The following is a 19,465-nucleotide window of genomic DNA, read 5'->3' as shown; positions in this document are numbered from 1 at the left end:
TGCAGTTATAGGCCTGAAGCATCAGGAATAGTTGAGCAGGTCAATGGCCCTCTGATATCCAGATTGGCGAAGGTATGTGCTTCCTCTTCTTTGAAATGGCCTGCTAGGCTGCTCTTAGTGCTGACGAGTCTGTGCAGTACCCCTGATAGGAGGACTGGCGTGTCTCCTCATGAGATACTTATGGGGAGAGCAATGAGATTGCCTGCAGTGCCAGTTAACATGACGAGGTTCACTGACTCCTAAAACCACGAACGACAAAAATATTGCGGAAAAATGTCCTATACAAATATATCGACACACTATACATTAAAAAATGACACAAACCTCGATAAAAATATTGTTTAAAAAAATCTTGATTACAAAAATATCAACAACAAAAATAAAGCACACAAAAATATCAATAGCATTAAAATTAAATAAAACACACCAAAAATATTGATATTAACAATATCAACAACACAAATATTGATAAAAATACATATAAACTATATAGAAAATAACATTTAAACATAAAAATAATCTATTTACAATTATATAATTAAATTACATATATCAAATATTATAAATAACATTAAACATGTTTAGAAATGTAATAACATTGAATAAAACAAATTCAATAACATTACAAACACAAATAAATGAATAAATAAATTAACAATACAACATTATAAATATATCACACCTACAGAAAATAAACTAACATTAATATATATCATATATAAAAAAACTTTATTAAATTTATTCACATATACATTTAAATACCAACAATAAACAAAAAAACATTAAATAAAGATTATTAATATTAAACTAATCGAAAGGTAACTGCTAAAAAATTCCAAAAAGCTATCTCGAGCCAATAAATTTAAACTAAACCAACATAAACCAATAGAAAGCACTAACTAATCAAATAAACACTATAAAAACAATTAATTAATTGACACCAAATTTACTGTAAATCGGGCAAACAAGGAGGAAGAGCAAAACTTTGCAAGAGAGAGAACAGACAAGGAAAAGCAACTAAACAAACAACTATTCCAAAAATCCATCTATAAACTAAAAATTCACCATGAAAATATAAGACAAAGATTTTCGTGCACAACAAGATTTAAATCAACTTTATAAAAAATATATAACAAAGTAAGTATACAACTTAACCAACAAATATAGTAAAGTATTTAGAACTAATACATTTAATAAAAATCAAAACATAGCTACCAAATACTTTCTTCTAACAGCTTCTGCAAAATTCAACAAAACCACAGCAGCGAAAGACACTTTATCAACTAAACAGAGTAAATATATATTTTTGACAAAAAGAATAAAAAATAAAGACTAAATTATAAAAGTAGTCAAATTACCTAAAACTATAACATTTTCTTGATTATTTCACAGATGACACTTCACTATAGCTCCACCAAAAAGTGTGAAACCAAACAACTTCAAAGAAAAGGACAAAATCAAAATAAAGTAAAAGATAAAACTAATTAGGTATATATATTAACTAACATATAGAGCAAACTAATAAATAATACATTAAATAAAAAAGCTAATTTAACTAACACAGCTTCTAAAAACTTCAACAACAAACAACATCAAAAGAATAAACTTCAGCAACTACAATTAGTAAATATTTTTTTTCTACTAAATACAAAAAGATACTATAAATCGAAATATTAAAAATATGTTGCACTTTAATAACATTAACATTTTGCTTTCCTACCAACCAAATAACAGTGAATAAACAACGACCATCAAAACATATCCATCAAGAAAAGTAAAGCAACACTAATGTAAGTATATTTTCAATGATAATAATTATACTAACATGTTTACTGTTCACCATTGCACAATTAATAAACATATATACATATATTAACAGATAAACAAAAACATGGTAGAAGGAGCAAACTTCATTACTTTACAAAAGGGGAAACTACTTCTTTGCTACATGGGCTACACTTGTACGCAGGAAAAAGTAATTGAAAACAAAACATTTTGGAAATGCAGCAAATATTACTTTAATTCTTGCTATGGGAGAGCCACTACAGTAGAAAACAATGAAGTTAATAGTAAAGAACAAAAACATCCCCCCAGTGTGACTAAAATTGAAGTCAGAATCTAGAAACAATAAAAGAAGCAAGTACATGTTCCCAACAAACAAGTACCCAAATACTAAAAAATGTTTTAACTTGAGTTTCTGAACATGTCACAGGACAACTACCGTCTGTCCTCACTTTAAAAAGATTAATCGCCAGAACTAAAAGGGCTACAGCTCAAACACCACCTACCACCCAAACATTTGGAGAAATAAAATGGTTACCTGAATACATCATCACCCAAAGAGATGAAAAATTCCTTCTTTATGACAATGAAAGTCATGAAAAATGAATTATCATCTTTGCTATCAACAACAATTCATAAAAACTTAAAAACTGCAAAACATGGATGATGGATGGCACATTCAAAGTTTGCCCCAAGCCGTTTTACCAACGATATACTATCCATGGTGAAAATTAAGAAACTAATATCCCCTTCATATATGCACTACTCCCTAATAAATAAAACACCACCTATATAGAGCTCCTGACAATACTAAAACAATTCACTGACAACTTCTTTCCACAAACAATCATTGACTTTGAAAGAGCAATGATTCAATCAATTTTAAAATTATACCCACACACTGCAATACAAGGTTGCTGTTACCACTTCAACCAGAGTATCTGGGGGCACCTACAAAATCTACTCTCAGCATAGATTACGCCACCAATAACGACTTTGCCTACCAAATAAAATAAGGAATTGCCCGGCCTATGTCCCAACAACTGATGTAGCCAACCATTATCACCTACTTCTGGAAAGCCCTTTCTATCTAGCAAACAAAAGTAAACTAACTTCCTTCCTAGTCTACTTTGAAGACTCTTGGGTGGGAAGGCTGCATAGGTCAGGGCACCATAGACAACCAAAATTCCAGATCCCCTGGTGGAACGTCTACGCTAGCACTGTAGCTCAAAGAGCTGAACACTAACAACGCAGTGGAAGGATGGCATAATGCCTTCCAAGCCACAATAGGAAGAGGACAACCAACACTACATAAACTAATTGAAGCAAATAAAAAAGAACAGAGTTATCAAGAGCTAAAGCTAGAACAATCCCTAACTAGAATTGGCCCTAAACTCAGTTAACAAAAAAAAACAATGTACGAGTACCTGCAACACAAACTTAACTATATCCAAACACTCAAGGTCTAGAATTCCTAGACATCATTGCTAAATCAATACTTTGAACAAAAAAAAATACTAAACATCATAATGATCATAAAACCACAAAACATTTAAACAAAATAATTCTACTTTTTTAAAATTAATAAATATAATTATGTCATATTAAATTTAAAATCGAGCACAAAATTATGACATAATACACATATTAGAATAAAAAAAAAAAATCCCACCCATAATAATAAAAAATACCTTACAGTTATGTTGCAGTAGACGATCCTAGAAAACTATAAAAGTAGTTAAATTAAAAGACAAATCCATTCGATAACAAAGCCCCAAAAAAATGCAAAAATACAACTGGGGAAAAAACGCTCCTCTTAATTATGAAACCCTCAAAAAAACCACAGTTAGTTTAGAATAAAATACGCTCCAAAAAAAACCCCAAAAAGGAAATGTCAAGTAACTATTTTAAAAAACAAAACATATTTTCCTTTCTAAAAAAGATAAACGTGCCGTCAGCTCCATCCGTTTACCAAACAGAATACCTGTAAATAAAAAAGAAAAGAACACCCACCCACAACAACAAATACAAACCCACAAGCATTAATATCAACATTAAATACAACATAACAGAACATAACAGAACAAAACCACACATAACTAACACTATGTCAAACACATAAAACACTAAACTACCCAAACAACACCTAACTACACCAAAAACGAACAAATAACGCCCTAACAAATCTAATTACACTACTACTACTACCTTGCTCCTACCCTAAAACTACCTTAAAAGTATAAAAAATTTAACTTACCTTAACCAACGAAACGCAGCTCCTAACCGCGAGTAAGTCTCGGCGGTGAACTCTGTTCCGCTCGTGGAGTTTGCAGAGTTTTCTGCACTTCGCGTTACGCGGTGCTCGCGGAGTGCTGAAAAACACTGAGAAGGAATCTGAAGCTTGCACATGAAAGAGGGCTGGTACCAATTGCAAGGGTGGGTGCAGCTTGCTGAGTTGCACTATGCGGAGTTGCATAAAAACTCTGTAGAATTTCGTGTAGTTCTGCTCCGCCCTAATTTACATCTGTATTGAGATTTGCATTGTAATTTATTTTTCCCTCGGTGCATAATGCACTGTAATGAGCGTAAAAGTGAGCATGCAAATTAAGATGACCATTAATTAGTAAACTGGATGTGCAGAAATAGGGTGGATGGAAGAGGCAGCGGCAGGATTCTGCATTAAGTATGCACTCAGTGACTCTTAGCATATTGTGTGGAGTGGATGAGAGATTCCCTTTCCGAGGTGGTGCTGACGTGTGATGAAGGCACACATTACACTGAGGAGCAGCCACCATGTGTTGGAGATGACCAATTAGAATCAAAGGCAGGATAACAAATCTACGCATAAAGGCAACAACCATACCATTCATAATGCCTAATGAACACAGATCGTGCTGACATAATCCTTACTCCTCATCACTTGCCGGCTGAAAAAAGAACTCCGAGTCCTTCACATAATTAAATTCCTTGTTACGAAAATGATGCAAGCCCAGAGAAACATTGTGCCATTCCTTATTCCGGACCTAGTTCAAATCTCTTTCTGTACATTTTCATAATCATAAGATGTTTTCTATGAATAACATATTATCTACCTTATAAAGTGCTCTGCCACTATGGTAACCACCTGTGCGCTACTTTACATGGACCCTCCGTAAATGAGGCCTCATGACCGTCCTCCGTTGCTGCTCTTTTAATGGATGTCATTTATCCGTAATTTTAGCACTTCCGGGTTGCATGACAGCCACTCCCAAGGCTGGAGTGGGAGGTACTGGTGCTCTAAAATTATAAAGTTCCGATCTGTCCTGGGAAGCACACACCTAGCAATAAGTTCAATGGAGCACTGAACAAGAGTGGAATCTGCTTGGGGTATTCTTGGCAGGAAGGGCAGGTGGCTTCATTTGCTGGTACAATGTTGGGTGTGGTCCATCATTGATTTTTTTTAGTATTTTGTGGAGGACGGTGACTTCTCCTGGTGCTCCAGTGCGCTTCCTTGCCAGGCAATTGGATTTATAAGTTGAGGGGCAGTAAACTCTGCCACGTTTGGGGGAGTCAGAATTCTTTCCCTGAACTCTGCATTTCAAGCGGAGCACGGAGTAAAAAAAAATGTGCACACTCCACCAGCGAAGCAGAGTTTACCCTCACCATTAACCAATTGCTGAAATGCCTAAATCTCAACTAAGTGACGTTGAGGGGGAGAGACTCAGTTCAAGTAGGTCCAAGAGAGTTAGAGTGCCTTGTCGGGGGTACTGTTGTCCCGAGTGGACTTATCTGGCTGGCAATGCCAATGAGGGCGAGCTCCGGGACATCAGCTGATAATCCAAGTCCTGTTCAAGATTCCTGGAACGGAACTGCAAGCTCCTCTTTCATTTGCCATTCTCTACCGTCCAAGGTTGAGTGACCTATGATCCCCGATTCTGAATGATGTTACCTTCCCTCTTCTGGGTATAGACCGAGCATCGGTGGAAAAAGCAGAGTTGAGAGATGATCTGTTGCAATTGATTGAACAACAGTTGGGTTTGGTGCACATCAGAGATGTTGAATGAACTTTATGAACTTTGATTGAGGTGTTTAAGAAGAAGATGACCTAGACCTGAGTGGCTTAAGAATAACATTCGGGATTACACCTAGAAGAAGACGAAGTAGGGTTAAGGAGGTCTTACGAACTTGCATAGATAGAGAAAAAAATAAAAGAAAAAAGAGAGAGACTTTTGTGTTTCGGACATCCGCTTAAGAGACCTTTGTGTTTCCTGCTATGTTCAAGTGGGACCTAACAAAGAGAAGAGACTCTGTAGCTGCTGTGTTCCTGCTCCAGTTGAAGGTAAACTATTTATAATGGAGTCTGGCAATCTCAACCGTAGCTGCAGATGTATTAAAGGCACATTCATAACTATTATCATGGCATTGATAATAGTACTAATAGCAGAATTAGCTCCTTGTTTTTTGGAAGAGAAACAACAGGATGTTGTCTCTGAGGAGGCAACCCCTACGCCAGGGGTTCCAAAAAGAGATACTCTAGGATCAAATGACGATTCTGCTGCTAAAGAAGAGCCACATCTCCACGTAGAATTATCTAGGGTTGATTATTCTCTTAATGCTTATGCAAGATTTCTATATGAATATGTAGACACCATGGAAGCTAGGGATAGCTTTGTTTGTATGCAGCTACTCGCATCTGCATAGAAGGGTATTACTTATCATCACCTACCCGTGACTTCAATTGTAGCTTGCTTCTTAGTATGTTTTATAAGAAAGGTCATTATGAATACTTTTTTCCAATTATTATGTAGTATTGTCTAAACAGTCAATAAGCACTTAAATAAATATGACACCAAAAAGACCATTGAGACAATGGGAACTATGTTGTACCCCTTACTGCATTAGACACTTCTTATGCAAATAGATACAATTTGACTTGTACACTACAAGTAGTGAAGAAATTCATAGATGACGTAGTAGACAGATTTAGAGTGGTGGTGAGGGAAAGGCATATGCCCTACTAAACTCCTGATTGGATGAAGGATGTGTTGGATCATCGAGTGAAAAGGAGTTCCAGACCATCAGCTTCAGATTGGCAACACAAAGGGAGGTTGTGTATTAAGCAAGCTGAGAATGAGTATAGCTCTATGTTTGTGGGGGAGGGTGAGTGTGATCACGCATTTCTGGTTCATGGTCCACGAAAAATGTTTTTAGATTATAGTGCAAATGCTTCTCCAGGAGCCTATTGTGTGTGTGGGTAAAGGCGTATTTGAGGTTGCCTAGTAAATGGAATGTTACTTGTTACCCTGGCTGTGGCATTCTCAAAAATATACCAAGTTGAGGAATTGGAGACATTTTTGGAGCTATGAAACCAAGTATGGGAGTGGTGTTAAATGATATCAAGATTAGGAAACTTTCTATCATAGTCAATAGGCTATCCACTGACACTGCCAGATCTCTGTTGCTTACGGATGGCAAGATGTTTTTGATCAAAGGTATGGAGATGCAGAACCAACATGCTCTAGAAGTTTTGCTCGGAAAAGAAAGCAGTCTGTCAAATGCTGAAGGTCCAACAGTACGGTACTTATATCCCTGACAGGAGGAAAGATTTTCAGAAGTACATTAGTAACATAACTGACTTACATCAGGAATTGAGGGGCCTTGCTATTGAAGGTGTTTGGCACAAAGCAGGGCAGGGATTTGGTGCAGTTAGACGGTGGTTTGTGAACTTGGGAAGTGTACTGTTCAGATACATTGTGCGACCTATATTGATTGTCGTTATCTGTGTCATTGTTTCGATTGAAATGGTGAGAGAATACAAGTGGTATAAAGTGAAGCAAAGAGAAAGAGATCAGAGAAAGAAGGATCAAAGACTAGAATGGCTGCCAAACAGGTATTAAAAAACCTTGAGGTGTATGGAGAAGGTTAGATAATGAAGAATGGTGACAACATTGTTAGATCGGTCCTCCTTGTTGGTCATCTTCCTAGATGATCATAGATGGGCTCATCTGATGAGATAGGATAATTTGTGATGCCTTAACATCATTAGAGAGGGGACGGATAGAGTAGAGAATGTGTACATAAGGTTCCTATTAGGGGTAAAATGTAATCATCTGTAGAACGCACTCACATATTATTCGATTTTATGAAAGAGTTAGATTTAGAAGAAAATGTGAATCAACTAACATGTTATTGAGAAAGTAATGAAACTCAATGTAGGGCTTGGTCATCATCACTTAAAATTCGTACTTATAATTGTAAACAATATAACTTGTTTAGGTCTCATTAATAAATGCGAATCAACAGTGTGTTAATAACTATAAATGCTTTTTAGGTTAGTTATTTAAATATAAGAATGTGCATTAATGTAGTTGGCCAATGTATTTGTTAGCCTATATTGTATTTATTAACTTAGCTTGATTCATAGGACTCAACTAGTACTAAACATTTAGGGGCAGATTTACAAGCCCCTTGCGCCACTCCTACGTCACTTTTCCCATGTTAAAAATGACGCAAAGTGGCGCAACGGGCTTGTAAACCTGTCCCTGAGTGTCTTAATTTCTGACAGTAATGTTTAAACCCTTACATGAAAGTTGGAGAATGCGTCAGTCTCATGTTTGCATTGCAGGTGGACAACGTACTAGAGAAGAGTAGGAGTCTTCTTTTATTAGGCAAGGTTGCAGAAGGAAGGCGTTACAGTTAGCTTGGTCGCAGGAGATAAGGTGGAGGGAGGTGGTTCCACATGGTAGACTGAGAAAAGACTAAGGATGAGCTGCTACAGAGGGGTGCATGTGTGGAAAAGACCATGAAGGCATCGGCGTCATGGATAAGTTAGTGGCTGAGACCATTGTACATTTTGTGGGACGAAAGTATTATTGAACATTTTCTGAATACAATTTTATGTATACGATGCCTTGTAGAGAGGGACAGTTACCACATCCCACTTGATTTAAAGACGGAGAGCACCTGCCTCCTGATGTGATTTCTTTCCTTTGCTTGAGGTATTCATGCTTTGAACCATCTTATGTGGTAGTCAATTCTCAGGAAGGCTTTGTCCACTGAGACATTTTACCCTTCTCTAATGTCCTTTGCTTGCTCCTTAATGTAGGGGTGCCCTTTTAGAGTCATAGTAGGGATAGTTAAAATTAAATGTTGCATACAGAAGAAGAGTCGATGCAAGGAGACTTGAGCTTTTGTTTCCTTATCTCATGCATATTTGTAATTGAGCTTCTTGTTCTTTTCATGCTCCATCGAGTGAACCTTTTCAGGAGGTTTGACGTTCTTTTGTTTCCTTTGTATCTCTACACTTTCATGCTAAGGTTTGTGTATGTCTAACTTTTTTCAATTTGTAATAAACTGACTAACCTTTAACTGGTAGTGGATTTGGGTTCTTAGGTAACTGTTTGTGTTACGTCCATGTCCAGTGATGTATGAGTTTATCTTCCCTCTACACTTTCATGCTGCTAAAAAGAACTTTTGAGGATCCGACATTTGATTTAATTGAAAAGGTGGGCCAAGGCTCCTTTACTGTAGATTAAAATTCCAATTCACTGAATCATTGCTGAGAGACAGTTCACCTCCTCAGTTCTTCAGTACCTCAAGACTATGGGATCTTACATCAAGAAAGACAGGGCAGGCTGGGGGAAGTGGCTATTTATTTGTGCAGTTCTGTCCTGTCCGTTGCAATGAACTTTGAATACGATATGCCATTATTATTATATATATGTATAGAGCACGTAGCTACCCAAAGAGGGTTTCCCAGCGCTTTCACAACAGGTAGGGCAGCGCATACAAATAGTGATTACAGCAGCCAAGTTTTCAGGTTTCTGCGAAAAACAGTCAGTGGGGAGCAACGTCACAGGGAATCATATGTCAGGTGGGCTATATTTGGCTGGTAACAGCCGAGGTTAGGAGCAAGGGCCACATCACCAGCGCAGGGATATGAAGACCATTTTCCAGTACATTCCACTGCTTGGGGGCAGGAAAGGTGGCCACAGGCTGGGCCCCGCTGCCTGGCACATGCTCCAGTATCATTAAACAGGGGTGGGTGGTTGTGCAGGGCCCCACAAGGAATTAGGGTCTTTTGGTCTGGGGAATCAGGCTGGGATCACAGGAGCCCACAGGTCTTGCCTACACGACTGAACAGTGGTCGGGAGGCGGAGGCAGAGAGGTAACAGTCGGGGGTGCAACAGGGGCCCAGCGTCTGCCCTGGTGGTGGCTATGTTGGAATGGAGCACTGGCGAGAAGGAAGACGAGGGCTCAGGCACTGAGGTTGCTGCAGCATTACAGGGGTGAGAGCATCTGGTGGGTGGGGGCAGAAGATGCCACTGAGTGTTAACACACTGTCTTCTATGGGTAGAGGCTCAGGAAGACTCTAAGGGGTTGACACACAGGAGTTCAGGAGGATGATGCGGCAGTAGGATTCAATGGTGGACCCCTGTTGCCAAGGTTAGGGGTTCGGTAATTGAGTGGACAAGTGGGGCAACTAGGGACAGTAGTTTTTGGTGCCTGAGAGTGAGAATGACTTAGAGGTTAGGGCAACTAACCCCGGCACACTGGTCCTCCCATTTCTTTTGCAAGACTAAAGAATAAGCAAACGTGGACTTGGGAGAGCTTGATAGAGCTCGATGGCCCCAAGATAAGGAGATGGCAGGGTGCTGTGTGGCCAGCCGATTGGTGTTGTGGGACGTAGGCGATGCTGCCAAAAGAAGGTCTGGGGTGGCCTCAGCAGTGCATCAAACTGGATTTTACAATGTTTTTTTAGGACACACATATTGATCTAAAAATATATTTGCCAAAAGCTTGCTGGGAAGTAAAGGTAAATCCAGTGCTCCTAGTCCTCCCATGGTGTGTGGTAACCCTGCTAATCAAATTGGGAATGTCAGTCTGAAGAAGGCAGAAGTTGCAAATGGACTTTTGCTGGTGAAAACAAGCAGACCTACAGAGTCAGAGAAGACCAGTAAAAACCTCCTACTTTATATCTAGCATGGTTATTAATATTATACTCTTATATCTGAAATTCAATGGAAAACAGAACAACATGCACCATTTTGTGTCAATAGTGTTTTTTCTCCTGGAGTAAAAGAAAGGTAAGTTTTTATGATACTGATGACTTAGGATGAGGAAACCAGGTAAAGGCTGACATCTAACATGGTCACATAAATGGGCTTAATACTTACCGCATAGCAGTGAAGTCAACGTACACAGCTGTAGGATAGTCATTGAAGCCATGGATGCTTTACCCTTGCCTACATGGATTAAACAACACAGACAGTAAGGAACAGAGCAGTGTTACAGTTCTCTATGTGAATGAAAGTTATGCAGAGGTTAAAGGGTATGGTAAGGATACAAGGATATGAAGGGTGGGTAGAAAGGGGAAATCCATTTGAGTAAATTGAAAAAGAATCTTTATGTATAAGGTATGTGTAAAAATCCAGGAAACAAGATGTAGAAAGAAGAAAGATATATTTTAATCCAATTAGCACAGTACTACAACCTCAGCAGTTCAGTCCAGAATGAATCTTTTCCATTCTAAAATGTTGTCATCATAACTGTGAAGCATGTGCCAAGATTGAACATACACAGTACAATTAAAAGGGCAACATCAATCAATCAATCAATCAGAGGCATTTATAAAGCGCACTACTCACCCGGAGGGTCTCAAGGCGCTGGGGGGGGGGGGTCCGCTACTGCTCGAACAGCCAGGTCTTGAGCTTCTTCCTGAAGGAGAGGTGGTCTTGGGTCAGGCGTAGTTCGGTGGGGAGGGCGTTCCAAGTCTTGGCGGCCAGGTGGGAGAAGGATCTACCTCCTGTAGTCGCTCTGTGGATGCGGGGGACGGCTGCGAGGGCGAGACTGGTCGAGCGGAGGTGGCGTTTGGGAGCGTAGAAGTTGAGGCGGCTGTTGAGGTAGGTCGGGCCTTGGTTGTGTAGGGCTTTGTGTGCGTGGGTGAGGAGCCGGAAGGTGATTCTTTTGTTGATCGGGAGCCAGTGCAGGTCTCTCAGGTGTCTGGAGATGTGAGTTCGTCTGGGGACGTCGAGGATGAGTCTCGCCGAGGCGTTCTGGATCCGCTGGAGTCTCTTCTGGAGCTTGGCGGTGGTGCCGGCGTAGAGGGCGTTGCCGTAGTCCAGTCGACTGGTGACGAGGGCCTGGGTGACTGTTTTCCTGGTCTCGGTGGGGATCGACCGGAAGATCTTACGTAGCATGCGCAGGATGTTGAAACAGGACGAGGAGACGGCGTTGACTTGTCTGGTCATGGAGAGGGAGGAGTCCAGGATGAAGCCCAGGTTGCGTGCGTGGTCTGTCGGTTTGGGTGCGTTGCCCAGGGCAGGGGGCCACCAGGAGTCGTCCCAGGCGGAGGGTGAGGAGCCCAGGATGAGGACTTCCGTCTTGTCTGTGTTCAGTTTCAGGCGGCTGGTCGTCATCCACTCGGCCACGTTTTTCATCCCTTCGTGTAGGTTGGCTCTGGCGGTGGCGGGGTCGTTCGTCAGGGAGAGGATCAGCTGGGTGTCATCGGCGTAGGAGATGATGTTCAGGTTGTGTTGGCGTGCGATGGCCGCAAGGGGGCTCATGTAGACATTGAAGAGGGTGGGGCTGAGCGAGGAGCCCTGAGGGACGCCGCAGGTGACTTCCGTGGCTTCTGATCTGAACGGGGGCAGGCGGACTCTCTGTGTCCTTCCGGTGAGGAAGGAGATGATCCATTCCAGTGCCTTCTCCTTGATCCCGACGTTGCTGAGGCGCTGCACTAGGGTGCGGTGGCAGACAGTGTCGAATGCCGCGGAGAGGTCCAGGAGGATGAGGGCCGCTGTTTCTCCGTTGTCCAACAGGGTTCGGATGTCGTCTGTGGCAGCGATGAGGGCGGTCTCGGTGCTGTGGTTGGCCCGGAAGCCTGACTGGGAAGGGTCGAGGGAACCAGTCGTCTCGAGGAAGGCTGCCAGTTGCTTGTTGATGGTCTTCTCGATGACTTTGGCTGGAAACGGGAGGAGCGAGATGGGGCGGTAGTTCTTGAGTTCGGTGGGGTCCGCCGTTGGTTTCTTTAGTAGAGCGCTGAGTTCGGCGTGCTTCCAGCTCTCAGGGAAGGTGGCGGTGTTGAGGGAGGTGTTGATGATGTCCCGCAGGTGGGGTGCGATGACAGCGTCGGCCTTGTTGAAGATGTGGTGAGGGCAGGGGTCGGTTGGGGAACCGGAGTGGATGGAGTTCATCGTGCTGATGGTGTCTTCGAGGTTGATCGGTGTCCAGGCGTTGAGGGTGGTGGTGGGGGGCGTTGGTTTGGTCGTGGGGAGCGTTGGTTGTGTTCTGAAGCTGTTGTGTATGTCAGCGATCTTGTTGTGGAAGTAGGAGGCGAGGGAGTTGCAGAGGTCTTGCGATGGGGTGATGTCGTTGGTTCCGGCGTTGGGGTTGGAGAGCTCTCTGACGATGTTGAAGAGTTCCTTGCTGTTGTGTGCGTTGTTGTCCAACCGGTCCTTGAATGCTGTTTTCTTGGTGGCGTGGATCAGTTGATGGTGCCTTCGGGTGGCGAGCTTGAGGGTAGTCATGTTGTCCGGCGTTGGGTCTCTTCTCCATGCTTTCTCGAGGGCTCGGCAGTTCTTCTTGGAGCTCTTGAGTTCGTCGGTGAACCAAGGGGCCTTCTTGCTTCCGGGTCTGCTGAGTGGGGTCCTCAGAGGGGCGAGCTCGTCTGCGCAGGTGGAGATCCATTTCGTGAGGTTGTCGGCGGCTTGGCTGGGGTTCGGTGAGCTGGCGGGAGGGTGCTGGCTCAGGGATGTGGTGAGTTGTTCGGCTGTGATCTTGTTCCAGCTTCTTCGTGCGGCCTGTTGCTGGTGGTGGTGGACCGTGGTTCTTTTGAAGGTGAAGTGGATGCAGCTGTGGTCCGTCCAGTGGAGTCCAGTGGCGTGGCTGAAGGAGATGTCTTTGCTGGACGAGAAGATGGCGTCGAGTGTGTGTCCGGCGAGGTGGGTGGGGGTGGTCACCAGCTGCTTGAGTCCGAGGGTGGCGAGGTTGTCAAGCAGGGTGGTGGTGTTGCGGTCGTTGTTGTTCTCCAGGTGGAAGTTGATGTCCCCGAGGAGGATGTAGTCGGCCGAGGGGAGGGCGTGCGGGCTGATGAAGTCGGCGATGTCTTCGCTGAATTGAGTGCGTGGTCCCGGGGGTCGGTAGATCAGGGTGCCTCTGAGGGTGGTCTTGGGGTCGGTGTGGATCTGGAAGTGCAGGTGTTCGGCGGATGTCAGGGTGTTGTCGGCGTTGGTCGAGATACGGATGGTGTCTCTGTGGATGATGGCGATGCCTCCTCCCGTCTGGTTGTCGCGGTCTCTCCGGATGATCTTGTAGCCTTCTGGGATGGCGATGGCGATGTCGGGCGCTGAGGAGTCGTTCATCCAGGTTTCCGTGAGGAAGGCAACGTCAGGAGCTGTGGTGTCGAGGAGGTTCCAGAGTTGAACGGCGTGTCTGTGGACGGAGCGGGTGTTGAGCAGGATGCACTTGAGGTGGTTGCTGCTGGTGTTCGGCTTGGCGGGTGCTGGTGCGGGGCAGGTCCGGATGCAGGTGAACTTGCAGGTGCGGCAGCTGAAGGGTCCGTGGGTGCGTCTCGGAGTGGCTCGGTAGCACCCGGGGGTTCGGCCGGTGTTGAGTGCGTTGAGGGTGGCGGCATCGTAGGTCCGGCGGGTGGGCTGGGGTCTGCGGGGGCCAGGGGTCCTGGCACTGGGCGCGGTCCAGGCGCGGACGGGCGCAGACGGGCTTACCTTTGGCGCACCTTCGGCGCTCATTCGGTGCTCCCGCTGCGCGCGTCCGCTGCGCGGTCGCTCTGGGGGCGTCATAAGAGGGGAGCCGGGAGGGAGGGTCTGCGGGGAGGCGGGGAGCGCGGGAACCAATCGGCGGGCGGGGGGGCGGGGTCTCGTGGGCAGCGGCGGGAAACCAGGGGGCTAGGTGGTGGCGCTTGGCGGCCCTGTGGCGGCTGGGGCGGCGCTCGGCGGCCCTGTGGTGGCTCAGGCGGCAGGCGGCAGCAGGAGGTCCAGCAGGTAAGGAGCAGGCGGGAGGTGTGTGAGCGACCAGGCCGAGGGCACAGTGGTCACACCTGGGACGGGGGAGAGGGTCCCCTTAAGAGGGGAGCCGGGAGGGAGGGTCTGCGGGGAGGCGGGGAGCGCGGGAACCAATCGGCAGGCGGGGGGGCGGGGTCTCGTGGGCAGCGGCGGGAAACCAGGGGGCTAGGTGGCGGCGCTTGGCGGCCCTGTGGCGGCTGGGGCGGCGCTCGGCGGCCCTGTGGTGGCTCAGGCGGCAGGCGGCAGCAGGAGGTCCAGCAGGTAAGGAGCAGGCGGGAGGTGTGTGAGCGACCAGGCCGAGGGCACAGTGGTCACACCTGGGACGGGGGAGAGGGTCCCCTTAAGAGGGGAGCCGGGAGGGAGGGTCTGCGGGGAGGCGGGGAGCGCGGGAACCAATCGGCGGGCGGGGGGGCGGGGTCTCGTGGGCAGCGGCGGGAAACCAGGGGGCTAGGTGGCGGCGCTTGGCGGCCCTGTGGCGGCTGGGGCGGCGCTCGGCGGCCCTGTGGTGGCTCAGGCGGCAGGCGGCAGCAGGAGGTCCAGCAGGTAAGGAGCAGGCGGGAGGTGTGTGAGCGACCAGGCCGAGGGCACAGTGGTCACACCTGGGACGGGGGAGAGGGTCCCCTTAAGAGGGGAGCCGGGAGGGAGGGTCTGCGGGGAGGCGGGGAGCGCGGGAACCAATCGGCGGGCGGGGGGGCGGGGTCTCGTGGGCAGCGGCGGGAAACCAGGGGGCTAGGTGGCGGCGCTTGGCGGCCCTGTGGCGGCTGGGGTGGCGCTCGGCGGCCCTGTGGTGGCTCAGGCGGCAGGCGGCAGCAGGAGGTCCAGCAGGTAAGGAGCAGGCGGGAGGTGTGTGAGCGACCAGGCCGAGGGCACAGTGGTCACACCTGGGACGGGGGAGAGGGTCCCCTTAAGAGGGGAGCCGGGAGGGAGGGTCTGCGGGGAGGCGGGGAGCGCGGGAACCAATCGGCGGGCGGGGGGGCGGGGTCTCGTGGGCAGCGGCGGGAAACCAGGGGGCTAGGTGGCGGCGCTTGGCGGCCCTGTGGCGGCTGGGGCGGCGCTCGGCGGCCCTGTGGTGGATCAGGCGGCAGGCGGCAGCAGGAGGTCCAGCAGGTAAGGAGCAGGCGGGAGGTGTGTGAGCGACCAGGCCGAGGGCACAGTGGTCACACCTGGGACGGGGGAGAGGGTCCCCTTAAGAGGGGAGGCGGGGAGCGCGGGAACCAATCGGCGGGCGGGGGGGCGGGGTCTCGTGGGCAGCGGCGGGAAACCAGGGGGCTAGGTGGCGGCGCTTGGCGGCCCTGTGGCGGCTGGGGCGGCGCTCGGCGGCCCTGTGGTGGCTCAGGCGGCAGGCGGCAGCAGGAGGTCCAGCAGGTAAGGAGCAGGCGGGAGGTGTGTGAGCGACCAGGCCGAGGGCACATGTAATTAAAACAGCAATGGGAAAACAAGCATACAGAATGTAACACATCTCCCTCCCCAAAAATCATTAAGGAGGAAGCATAACACATTTCGAAACATGTCTTACATTCCAAACTTGTCCACCTTGAGTGACTACACTATTACGATTGACCTTTACTATTTTCACAGGCTTGCTGTACTTGCTGCTACCTTTGAGAAGAATACCTGGCTTGCGTATTCTCACAAAATCTCCAACAGCAAACTCAGGTACTCTAACCTTCATGCGAAGATCATACAAATCTTTACATTTCTGTTGCTTTACCTCAACCCTACTAGCAACTTCTTCTTTGTCCAAAACAGAGGATTTAACCTTTATCCCTTTTTTAAACCACCAAGGACATAATTTCGACACCGGTTCCCTACCTCTGAGTAAATGAAATGGAGAAACCTCTGTCGTAGAGTAAGGAGTTATCCGGTACAACCATAACTTCTCCCTCAACTTGTCTTTCCATTCGGTACCATGATTACGTGCCCAAATAATATCTTGCTTGAGAACTCTATTAAATCTCTCTACTTGGCCATTACCTTGAGGTTCATAGAGAGAAGTAGTAACATGACGAATATTTTGAACTTTTAAAAACTCCTCCATCTCATGAAACCTGAATTGCACACCATTGTCTGAAATAATTACCTCTGGACACCCTTCTCTGGCAAAAACTTCTTTTAAGAAAAGAATGACACTACTAGTAGAGACATGAGGAACTAACTTCACTTCTGGCCACTTAGAATGGTAATCAACCATTACCAACCCAAATCTACAATCTTGTGGTAGGAAATTGAAAGGTCCTGCAATATCTATTTCAACCTTTTGCCATGGATACTCAGGCCTTTTGATAGGAACCAAAGGAGCAGAATTACACTTGAGAGACTTCTCACTACAGACACATTCTGGACATTCCCTCACCATTCTATCGACATACCTGTCTATGCTAGGCCACCAAAACACTGAACGAATTAACCTTTTCATGGAAGACATTCCTACATGACTTTCATGGCTCAACAACAATAAAGAATCACGCAATGAAACTGGTGGAATACACTTCCCTTGCCTAAAAATGAAATCATTTTCCACTAAAATCTCATCTGATACTTTCCAATACGGATATAATTCATCGGAAATCTCCTTCTTGGAAGGCCAACCCACATTACTATACTCAAACACTTTTTGTAACAGGCCATCCTCACTCATGGCTTTTTTCCAAACTTCTTCAGTAATGGACTTAAATTTTCCCGACAAGACATCAGGAATATTTGCAACAACTTCCCCATCATCTGTAGTCTCACTCACATTGTAAGGAAGGCGTGACAAACAGTCAGCGGTGACATTAGCCTTTCCTGGAACATATTCCACAGTAAAAGTGTACTCTTGCAGCCTTGACATTAGCCTTGCTATACGTGCTGTGGCATTTACTCCACCACCAGGAGATAAAATGGAGATCAACGGCTTATGATCAGTCTTTAAGACAAAATGTGCACCCCAAATATAATTCCTAAAATGTTCCACCCCCCCAGACACACGCTAACAATTCCTTTTCAATCACAGCATAACGTCTTTCCATTACGTTCAGCGTCCGTGAAGCAAATGCCACATTCCATTCATCCTTTCCAACACATTGAGATAATACACATCCAAGTCCATATAAACTGGCATCAACCGTAAGTACACACTTTTTTCCAACACAGAAAGGTTTAAGAGTAGGTGCTGCAACCATTTCAGCCTTAATCGTCTCAAATGCTTCTTGTTGTCTCTTTCCCCAAACAAATTCAACATTTCTCCTCATTAACTCTCTCAAAGGTTCCATTTTAGAGGCAAAATTCCTTATAAACTTACTATAGTACTCACACAACCCAGAAAAGGAAAGAAGTTTGTCTTTAGAATCAGGAGAAGGTGCTCTGAGAATGGCATCAACAAGTGATTTTTTTCGGAACAACACCCTCTTTTGATAGAGTGTGACTTAGAGACTCAACAGAATCTTTAAGTGTTGTACAAACTTTTCTGAGATGTTCCAAATGGGTGCCCTCATCAGGTGAGTAAATCAAAATGTCATCTTGGAAACATTTCACACACGATTCCATTGATTTAAAGAGATGACACATTGATCTTTGGAACACAGACGCCGCAGACGCTAAGCCAAAAGGCATCCTCTTGTATTGAAAAAGACCTTGAGGTGTAATAAAAGCAGTTAAATGGCGTGAATCCTTGGTCAATTCAATCTGGTGATAGGCTGACCTAAGGTCCAAAGTTGAGAAAACAGCAGCACCCCCTAACATGCTCACCACTTCATTGATGTTAGGCAGGGGGTGACAATCAATCAAAATGTTATTATTAAGTGCACGAAGATCAATGCACAACCTCAAAGATTTGTCTGCTTTCAGTGCCAAAACAATCGGAGAAACCCACTCTGATGACTCCACTTCTTCAATGACCCCTTCATTCAACATCTCATCCAGAAGTTTGCCCAATTCACCTCTAACATTGATAGGCACATTTCTAAGTTTTTGTCTGACAGGTACTGCTTCCCTCTTGAGTTTAATCTCATGAGTGAATCCTTTAAGTTTGCCTAATGAATCTGAAAAAACTTCTGGGAATTCTTTCACAACGGTATTCATATCCATTCCATCAAACCCCTCAACCACCATAACTGGTTCCTTGTTGCGAGGATTAAGAATAATCCCTAACTTCCATTGGTCACGCCAACCCAAAACATTAACACCCTTTTTTGCAACATAGACTTTTATCCAGGCTGTTCTCCCTTTGAATTCAACATCAGAAGCAATATACCCTTCCAGATCTATAGTGGTCCCATCAAAACTTTGAGCAACGATATCAGGGGGAGACAAATCCCTTGCAGAAATGACATTACCAAATTTCTCATTAAAATAAACATCTGTAATTATGGTCCACGGCAAACCCGAGTCAGCCATGAGCTCTAGAATTTCATCCAAAAATCTAACTTTGCATTTAGGTGAGCTTATACCTTCTATAGAACATACATCTACAATGGAAACTACCATCCCTCTCTCACTGTCTTGATTTCCCTCACATCCATTCCCATCAGCTGTCAGGCGAGAAGCATCGCTTAAGGAGTTGACGTTTCTGCGAACATCAATGGTCCTTTTGCGATCATCTCTGCATGCTTTAGCAAAATGCCCTATTCTACCACACTTGATACATTCTTTTCCTATGGCAGGACAAAATTTGAATGATGCTACATGACTAGTACTCCCGCACC

General features: G+C 45.3%; 1 protein-coding gene across 1 annotated transcript in view; it reads right to left on the bottom strand.

Moving 5' to 3' along the window:
- The window catches only part of LOC146809147 (IgGFc-binding protein-like), a 175,553-nt gene that overhangs the window by 67,408 nt on the left and 88,680 nt on the right, over positions 1-19,465 (bottom strand). The window contains exon 2 of the mRNA XM_085614299.1: positions 10,938-11,006. Coding sequence (XP_085470425.1) covers positions 10,938-10,989 — 52 coding nt within the window. The 5' untranslated portion in view covers positions 10,990-11,006. The remainder of the gene's footprint in view (positions 1-10,937; positions 11,007-19,465) is intronic.

The sequence above is a fragment of the Triturus cristatus genome, chromosome 7, assembly GCF_964204655.1.
Source record: "Triturus cristatus chromosome 7, aTriCri1.1, whole genome shotgun sequence".
NCBI lineage: Eukaryota > Metazoa > Chordata > Amphibia > Caudata > Salamandridae > Triturus > Triturus cristatus.
Note: the sequence above shows the minus strand (reverse complement) of the source record. Positions and strands in the feature narration are given on the sequence as shown.